Here is a 9,496-nt window from a genome sequence, read left to right on the forward strand (position 1 = left end):
CTAGCACTTTGGGAGGCCAAGATGGGTGGATCACAAGGTCAGGAGATCGAGACCATCCTGGCTAACACGGTGAAACCCCATCTCTACTAAAAAAAATACTAGCCGGGCGCGGTGGCTCACGCTTGTAATCCCAGCACTTTGGGAGGCCGAGGCGGGCGGATCACGAGGTCAGGAGATCGAGACCACGGTGAGACCCCGTCTCTACTAAAAATACAAAAAATTAGCCGGGCGTGGTGGCGGGCGCCTGTAGTCCCAGCTACTCGGAGAGGCTGAGGCAGGAAAATGGTGTGAACCCGGGAGGCGGAGCTTGCAGTGAGCCGAGATAGCGCCACTGCACTCCAGCGTGGGCGACAGAGCGAGACTCCGTCTCAAAAAAAAAAGAATGAAAAGAATGTTCTTGTCTATTATTTTTCTACAATCATTAATATATATATATTAGGCCGGGCCCGGTGGCTCACGCCTGTAATCTCAGCACTTTGGGAGGCCGAGGTGGGCGGATCACTTGAGGCCAGGAGTTCCAGACCAGCCTAGCCAACGTGGCAAAACCCTGTCTCTACTAAAAATGCAAATATTAGCCGAGGATGGTGGCGGGCGCCTGTAATCCTAGCTAGTCGGGAGGCTGAGGCAGGAGAATCGCTTGAACCCGGGAGGTGGAGGTTGCAGTGAGCTGAGATCACGCCATTGCACTCCAGCCTGAGCGACACAGCAAAGCTCTGTCTCAAAAATAAATAAATAAAATCCTTAAAAGTTGATGGGAGAAAAAAAGTTGTTTAAAAAAATTTTTTAAGTTGATGGGAGGTGAGGAAGCGTAGCTACTGACGGCCCATTCTTGGATAAAAAAATCTTTTGACTCAGGAAATGAAGAACAGAGCTGCAATTACAAGGGATCAAAGGAGATTTTTCCTTAAATGGAAGGAAACTTGTTTTGTTCACCGTCGGATCTCCGGGGCTCGGCACAATCTGGCCACTTAATGGGCATTCAATAAACCCCCGAGCTGGCTGGTGGCCGGCTTGCAGGACGCCGTCGCCCAAGGACGGGCGCTGGAGTCTTTCCTTCTGGATTATGTAGTGACGAATGAAGGCGCGGGCTCAGCCCCTGAGAGCGCAGCACCTTCGCCCTAAGCTAACCCACCTTGGGCCGCGTGGAAACCAGGGGCCGGGAGGACAGACACCGGCGCACCAGAGAAATACGGGGTGGGTGGAGAAAGAAAAGCTCCACCCGCTGACAGCCGTTTCATCTCCGGCCTCCCAGTTTTCTGCGGGCCCCTCCCGACACGGCTCCTGCTTCTCTCACGCCTCGTACGGAACGGAAATGACGTGTACGTCGCGAGCGATTGACGGAAACAGAAATTGCTTTGCGGCCGGCACGGAAATTGCTTTCCTTCGGCTTCCGTTCTTGGTCCATGTGAGAGAAGCTGGCTGCTGAAATGACTGCGAACCGGCTTGCAGAGAGGTGAAGGGCAACGAGGGGAGAGGGGATTCTGGGTCTCGTTGGGGGCCGGGTTCCCCAGCTTTTGGGAAATGGGAGCCCCCCTTTAACAGATGGCAGTGGTTCCCCTCAAGAGCTGGCCATTCGTTCCTATTTTCCGCGATCCAGCCTTTAAAGCCCTTTTAATTTAATTTCATTCGCTTACTCCGCTCCTCAGCTGTATAGCCGCATCCCTGTTGGTCCTGATGCTGTTTCTGCCTTCCCAGCTCATTTACTATGTTTCACATTTCTCGTCACGTGACCCCTTTTTCTGCCTCTGCCGCGGCCCGATTTAATCCTCTGCGCAGGCAGTGCAGGCGTTATAAACTCCCCGAATCTTGGAAAGCTTTGCTGATTGGAGTCATCCACCACGTTTTGGCTCCTGTGATGTTTTGTGCCCCCCCCCAACCCCGCCCCCGGAACTAAATGTAGTCCGTTTAGTAATGTTGGCTTTGCAAATACTAATAATATATGCTGTTAGGTAACGGTACATTTTATAATTTGTTTGTGGGTACCAATCTCCTTAGTTAAGCACCTATTTTGCTAAGCAAGCCCCAGAGAAAGTGGCTTACTCAGCTGCTTTCGACCTGTTTCTCCATTCCTGGGAACAAGTGATCAAGATAACACTTTTGATTAGGCTGCCTATCAATGAGTCAAATATGTGGAGGATGCTTAGAAATATTAATCGTGAAACTGCCTTGCCTCCAGGGCTAGCAACAGCGTCTTTGGCCATATTATTCTAGGGTCTGACATTTTTACAGCTTCCCATAGGTCATAGGAAATGTGCCAATCACTGAAAAGTGTTAGCTCTTTTACATGCAGTTTTGAAGTCAGGCATCACTCTTGGAGGTGATGCCTGACTTCAGTCTAAATTTCACGTCTTGACAAGTTTCCAAAGGCGTTCACGCTGCTTTATATATCTTCTGAGGGATAGGGCTATTCTGTGCTGAAATTACAATGTTTTCGAGATTGTTTTAATAGATTAGACATTGCTTCAAATAATAATATTTTTTTTAATTTCAACTTTTATTATAATTAAGGGATACATATGCAGGTTTGTTAACATGGGTATATTGCATTCACATTTCTTTGTTGCCTCTTTTAACAGCCTTCTGGCTTTGAGCCAACAGGAAGAACTAGCGGATTTGCCAAAAGACTACCTCTTGAGTGAGAGTGAAGATGAGGTGGGTGACAATTGCTAAACTGCCTTCAAAATTAGGGTAGAGAGCACGTTCCTGGAATGGAAAGGTGTGGCAATGTTCTATGTATTTGTTCAGGTCTCTCAAATAATTTACAAATGGTTAGTGTTTCATATATAAGATACTGTATCATATTAAGTGCTATGAGGATTTGGAAACTAAGTTACAATCACTACCCTCAAGTTGCATAACTATAATTTATAAGACCAACCAAAACAGGCCCAGGTGGTGGCTCATGCCTGTAATCCCAGCACTTTGGGAGGCCAAGGCGGGCAGATCACAAGGTCAGGAGATCGAGACCATCCTGGCTAACACAGTGAAACCCCGTCTCTACTAAAAATACAAAAAATTACCCAGGCGTGGTGGCGGGCGCCTGTAGTCCCAGCTACTTGGGAGGCTGAGGCAGGAGAATGGCATGAACCCGGGAGGCGGAGCTTGCAGTGAGCTAACACCACTGCACTCCATCCTGGGCGACAGAGCGAGACTCCGTCTCAAAAATAAATAAATAAATAAGAGATTTTACGTGAGACTCAATTTCCATGTTGTCTTTTCCCTCCCCCTCATCCTGATGATTTTTCCTTTTCTGTGTCTTAGGGGGACAATGATGGAGAGAGAAAGCATCAAAAACTTCTGGAAGCAATCAGTTCCCTTGATGGAAAGAATAGGTAACGTTCTCGTCAGTTAGGGCAGGTTGTATAGTCAATTCTGTGAGATTTCTCTGCAGCCAATATTTATTGAGTGCTTCATGTAAAGACCTTAATACCAGTGCCTAGCATATAGTAAGCATTATATAATTAACGGTTAGCTATTATTAGTCTTAGTGCTATTATTGTAAGCATTTGCAGTCTTATTCCACACTGAAAATCTTTTAAAGAATTGAGTAGGCATTACTTAACCCCATTAGAAAAATGAATTGACTTACCCCCAAGGTCACCTGGCTCATAAATTACAGGTTCAGGTGTGTTTGAATCTAAGTCCAATATGTTTTCCACTGTGCTTACCTTGTAATAAAGAGAAGAGATGAGGGTTAGACAACCAAGTTCAAGTTAGGACCAGATCTCCTTGCTGCATCATGACAAAACCTGACCCTAGAAGAAATACAAGAAACAAAAGCCCTGTTTGAAGAGAGAAGTGTTTGTCTCTCCCAACCCCAAGCCCCCATAAAATTTATCCATTCCTATTATATCGTTTTGCCTAATTTCAGGCGGAAATTGGCTGAGAGGTCTGAGGCTAGTCTGAAGGTGTCAGAGTTCAATGTCAGTTCTGAAGGTAAGTTGAACAAAGGAAGATACCCATGCATGAAACTTGTGGGGTTCCCAGGGCATTGTGTTCACCTCACCCCCCTAGGAACTGTTTTTGATGTGGTTAATGACTCATACCATAAATACCTGGGAGAGTGGGTGAAGAAGTGTAGTCAGATGCCCTTCAGTTTCTTCCATCTCTCAAAGAAAGCCTAGAAGGCTGTGGTCAAGGTATCCTACAGAGTTTGATGAGATACTTATAGGATAGAGGGACATGAATGAAGAGAGCTGCCTCTTACTAGCTGCCTCTTAGTAACTTAGTCATAATTCATATTTGTACAATTTTATTTTTATTTCAGTTCTCTTAACAATGCTTTGAGTTAGGAGACAGGCAAATATTCTCTTCAGCCAGAGCTCAGAGAGGTCACATTACTTATTCAAGGGCCTTTGCCTAGTACAGTGTTTCTCAACCTTTGCTTTTTTATTGCTCCCGAGAGGAGCCTTTCAAGACATTTTACCGTCTATTGGATGGTCTCGACTCTGACGTGATCTGACTGCCTCAGCCTCCAAATTGGGGTTAAAGGTTGACCAACCCCCACATTGTATCCCTCCCCCTGTGCCCCTTCCCCAGGAAATCAAGTCCTAAGGAATAAGAGTTTGTTGGACAGAGTTGAGCCTTGGAGGGACACAAAACATTGTAATATCTAAGATTTTTTTCATACTCCCCCAGAAAGAACCAATTTTCACCCTGGGGTGGGGGGGTGGTAAAACTGCCCCTGTTCAGAATACCTGCTCTAATAAGTGGCAGCCGTGGGATTTTATCCTAATACTGAGTCTAGATGCCAAATCTTTTTCACCCTGTTCACAACTTGGGCAGCTAGAATGGGTTTTGCATTTGTAGTAATCACTGGCGTAGCCTCCTAGGGCAAATAACAATGTATTCCAAGCGTACTTATTCAGTGGATATTTATTGTGTTTCTACTAGGTAGCAGTATCAGGAACTGTTGTAGATACCAAGGTTACAGTAGCAAATAAGATGTGAGCTCATGGGGCTTACATTCTAATGAAGGGAGACAATAAGAGAGGATGATGCAGTAAAGCAACTAAGTGGCTACTTTAGATTGGTTGGTCATGAAAGGCCCCTGAAGAGGCAAAATTGAAGCTGAGCTCTGAATGACAAGTCAACCATGCAAAGATTGGGGAAAGCATTTCAGGCCAAGGAACAGCTAGCACAAAGGCTCTAAGGTAGAAACATGCACAACATGTTGAAGAATAGGAAAGAGGCCCCTGTGACAAAAGCATTCTAGAGGGTGGGGGTTGACATGAGGTTAGAGAGGCAGATGGGGATTAGATCTCATAGGACCGTGTCCTTTAGGTAGATGAGATTCAAAGTATAATGGGGAGTCACTGGAGGATTTTCAGCAGGGTCATGACATGCTGTGGTTTATATTTTCGAAAGATCATTTTGGGCTAGACGCAGTGGTTTACACCTGTAATCCCCAGCACTTTGGGAGGCTGAGGTGGGCAGACTGCTTCAGCCCAGCCATTTGAGGCTGGCCTGGGCAACATGGCAAAACCCCATCTCTACAAAAAAAATACAAAAAAATTAACCACGCATGGTGGCACACGACTATAGTGCCAGCTACTTGGGAGGCTGAAGTGGGAGGATCGCCTGAGCCTGGGAGGCAGAGATGGCACCACTGCTCTCCAGCCTAAGTGACAGAGTGAGACCCTGTCTCAAAACAAACAACAACAACAAAAAGATCACTTTGGTTGTTTTTATTTTTGGCTGTTATGTGAAGAATGAATTGCAATGGGGCAAGAGTAGAAGCACCAGGAGAAAAGCAAATGAGTTTTGAATAAATATTTTCCCCTATCTTCTACCCCCTAACACGTTTGGGGATGAATGTAGAAGAGTGATAGTGTTGGCATGGCTAGAAATAGGCAATTGAAGTAAGAGAATTATTCTTGCTTCTCTGCACATTTGCCATCTACTGGCATTTTCTACTGAGGCTTCTCCCTACATTATATTGAGATCTTGCCTCACTTCTTGGTCTGACCAGAAAGTTTGACCTTTCCACAGGATCAGGAGAAAAGCTGGTCCTTGCAGATCTGCTTGAGCCTGTTAAAACTTCATCTTCTTTGGCCACTGTGAAAAAGCAACTGAATAGGGTCAAATCAAAGAAGACAGTGGAGTTACCTCTGAACAAAGAAGAGATTGAACGGGTAAGCTACCGAGAAGGTGGTCTATTAAGGGAAAGAAATTGAATTGACAAGGGAAAATAGGGTAATAGAAAGAAGGGAAGACCTGAAAAATGGGAGAAGGGGGAGTTGTGATTTCCCCACTATGGATAAGATTAAAAATAATCTAGGAGTGCCAGGTGTGGTGGCTCACGTCTGTAATCCCAGCACTTTGGGAGGCCGAGGCAGGCGGATCACCTGAGGTCAGGAGTTCGAGACCAGCCTGTCCAACATGGTGAAACCCCGTCTCTATTAAAAATACAAAATTAGCCGGGTGTGGTATAATCCCAGCTACTTGGGAGGCTGAGGCAGGAAAATCCCTTGAACCAGGACGTGGAGGTTGCGGTGAGCCGAGATCGCGCCATTGCTCTCCAGCCTGGGCAATGTGAGTGAAACTCCATCTAAATAATAATAATAATCTAGGAGAAATTGCAGTCCTGAGAAGCAAGAGGTAACCTCTAGCATCCTGATTCTTTGTTGGGCTAAGAAACGTTGCTTCCTAATTTCTCGTTAGTCCTTTGGGTTTGATGCTTTAATCTTGTGGCTCTTTCCGTTTACATACCTTGCCTGCTTCAGATCCACAGAGAAGTAGCATTCAATAAAACTGCACAAGTCCTCTCCAAATGGGACCCTGTCGTCCTGAAGAACCGGCAGGCAGAGCAGCTGGTTTTTCCCCTGGAGAAAGAGGAGCCAGCCATTGCTCCCATTGAACATGTGCTCAGTGGCTGGAAGGTGAGTACAACAAAATGAAAGTGCAAGGTGAGATTTTGTAAGTTGAAGATTTCAGAGCCTGCAATTGAGTTGATTGGACATGTTAAGCTAAACCCCAGCATAAGTCATTTTAGCTTAGTGCTCAGAAAGAAGGGGTTGCCCATCGTCATTGTCAGTCATGTGATAGCCAGTCACAATAGCTCTGTGATCACTTTTTTTTTTTTTTCTTGAGACAGGGTCTCACTCTGTCACCCAGGCTGGAGTGCAGTGGCACGATCTCAGCTCACTGCAACCTCTGCCTCCTGGGTTCAAGCAATTCTGCCTCAGCCTCCCAAGTAGCTGGGATTATTGGCGTGCACCAACATGCCCAGCTAATTTTTTTTGGATTTTCAGTAGAGATGGGGTTTCACCATGTTGGCCAGGCTGATCTCAAACTCCTGACCTCAAATGATCCGCCCACCTCAGTCTCCCAAAAGTTTTGTGATTACAGGCATGAGCCAACGCACCCGGTCTCTGTGTCACTTTTCATCTGCTTGTAGTATACAATACTTGGTATTTCTATGTTTTTGTGTTAAACCGTGTGATTGCCCGTATAGCAGGAACATAATAATGTTTTCTTTCTTTTACCCCAGTTTTTAAAAAGCATTTAAAGCCACATTCTGATCCTAGGGAAATCAGGAACTCGGTAGCATTAATGATGCCTTAGTGAGGATATGTGAACAACAGAAGCCAAAGTTTGCTTGTACAGGAATACCGCATTAAAATATAATGTGTTGCTGGCAATGACTAGAACTTCAGCAGGTAACTTACTATGACTCTGAGCTGCAGGGCAGGAGTTGATGTTTTAGAGCTGAGTTTCCCAAACAGTGACCTCTAACAAAGTTTTTGTCTGAAGCAAAAGGATAATTGTAAGTATGTTTGTTTGGTGGGTGTAATGTTGCCAGTTCTTTTTTATTATGAGGTTATTCTTTCTATTTTAATGGTGTTGAAATAGCTTTTCTTCTGAAATGATGGTGGTAGTAAATGATGGGATTGGGGGTGAAATGGTAGTTATGCTCTTGGCAAAATTAGAAGTTGGAAATCCTATGTTGGTCCCTGAAGTCTGGTTTTTAGTCTGAATAACTGCTTTAGAACAGCTAGCCTACTTTTCCAATACAGCATTGGTATGGAGTCTATAATGGGCTGATTAGTCTTAAATAGATGCCCTCTTTGTGCTTCTCCTCTTTACTTTCCAAAAACCCAAGAATGGTAGTTTCTTAGGCGTTGGGAAGTTGAGCTAATTAAAGCTAATCAAAGTAAACATTGCTTGCCACAATAGCTAGAAATTGAGCAAGTAGTTGCTTATTATGGGGATAAGCTGTTTCTGATGTTTTTGCTGAAGTCACTACCATTCTCTTTCTAGGAGGCTTCCTTTTCTACATGAAAAAGAGATCAGGTTTAAAGTGTGGCTGCAGGATGAAGGGAGACTTTAGAAAAAAAAAAATCAGAGGTAATACAATTTGTAGGATTCAAAAATAAAAAAGCATAGAAGACATGTAGTGAAAAGTTTGACTCCACCCGTGCCCCACCTGATCATTTTTACCCCCATACTCACCCAGAAGTAACCACTTGCATAAGTTTGCTGTTGTTGTTGTCTTAGAGTTTTATTTCTATATTCATGTTTACCTCCTTTTTAAATAAAAAGAAGTGTAGCATGCTACTACACACTGTCCTCCACCTTGCTTTTTCGAAATGACAGTGTAATCTTGGAGATAGCAGGAAAATGCCAAGTTTGTTATTAAAAACGAGATGGGGCCAGGCGTGGTTGCTCACGCCTGTAATCCCAGCACTTTGGGAGGCCGAGGTGGGTGGATCACCTGAGGTCAGGAGTTTGAGACCATCCGGGCCAACATGGCAAAACCCCATCTCTACTAAAAATACAAAAATTAGCGGGGCATGGTGGTGCGTGCCTGTAATCCCAGCTACTGGGGGGCTGAGACAGGAGGATCACTTGAACCTGGGAGGCGGAGGTTGCAATGAGCCGAGATCGTGCCACTGCACTCCAGCCTGGGCAATAGCACGAGACTCTGTCTCAAAATATATATATAAATAAAAACTAGATGGTAGTGGAGGAGGTTACACTAAGAATAGAACAACCTCTTCAAGATAGAGTGAGGCTCAGATGTCATACATTGAATATACCATGCCGTTCATTCATTCTAAGACTGACTTTTGAGAAATTATGCTAGTAGGGCACAGAGAAATAAGGAAGTGCTTAGTGCAGAGTGTGCTTTGTGGCTAGCAACTCCTAGGTCTCTCCTTACAACTTAGAGTGCAAAGTACCAACAACAGTATATGCTGTATCAGGGTTTCTAGAGACTGAATATCAAGTCTCAGACCAGGCACGGTGGCTCACGCCTGTAATCCAAGCACTTTGGGAGGCTGAGGCAGGTGGATCACCTGAGGTCAGGAGTTCAAGACCAGCCTGGCCAACATGGTGAAACCTCGTCTTTACTAAAAATATGTAAATTAGCCAGGCATGGTAGCACATGCCTGTAGTTTCAGCTGCTGAGGAGGCTGAGGCAGGGGAATTTTTCGAATCCAGGAGGCGGAAGGTGCAGTGAGCTGAGATCACGCCACTGCACTCCAGTCTGAGA

The 9,496-nt window shown here is 45.0% G+C and overlaps 1 protein-coding gene across 2 annotated transcripts in view; it reads left to right on the forward strand.

Annotated features, from left to right (window-relative positions):
* Nucleotides 1–1,369: 1,369 nt before the first annotated feature.
* UTP14A (UTP14A small subunit processome component) overlaps nucleotides 1,370–9,496 on the forward strand; it is a 23,270-nt gene continuing 15,143 nt past the window's right edge. For both annotated transcript variants that reach the window (XM_032757599.2, XM_058441526.1), the window contains exons 1-6: nucleotides 1,370–1,453; nucleotides 2,577–2,652; nucleotides 3,262–3,332; nucleotides 3,872–3,936; nucleotides 5,992–6,134; nucleotides 6,726–6,881. In XM_032757599.2, the coding sequence (XP_032613490.1) occupies nucleotides 1,428–1,453; nucleotides 2,577–2,652; nucleotides 3,262–3,332; nucleotides 3,872–3,936; nucleotides 5,992–6,134; nucleotides 6,726–6,881 (537 nt within the window). In that variant the 5' untranslated portion in view covers nucleotides 1,370–1,427. The remainder of the gene's footprint in view (nucleotides 1,454–2,576; nucleotides 2,653–3,261; nucleotides 3,333–3,871; nucleotides 3,937–5,991; nucleotides 6,135–6,725; nucleotides 6,882–9,496) is intronic.

Source organism: Hylobates moloch, unplaced genomic scaffold (assembly GCF_009828535.3).
Source record: "Hylobates moloch isolate HMO894 unplaced genomic scaffold, HMol_V3 SCAFFOLD_7, whole genome shotgun sequence".
Taxonomy (NCBI): Eukaryota; Metazoa; Chordata; class Mammalia; order Primates; family Hylobatidae; genus Hylobates; species Hylobates moloch.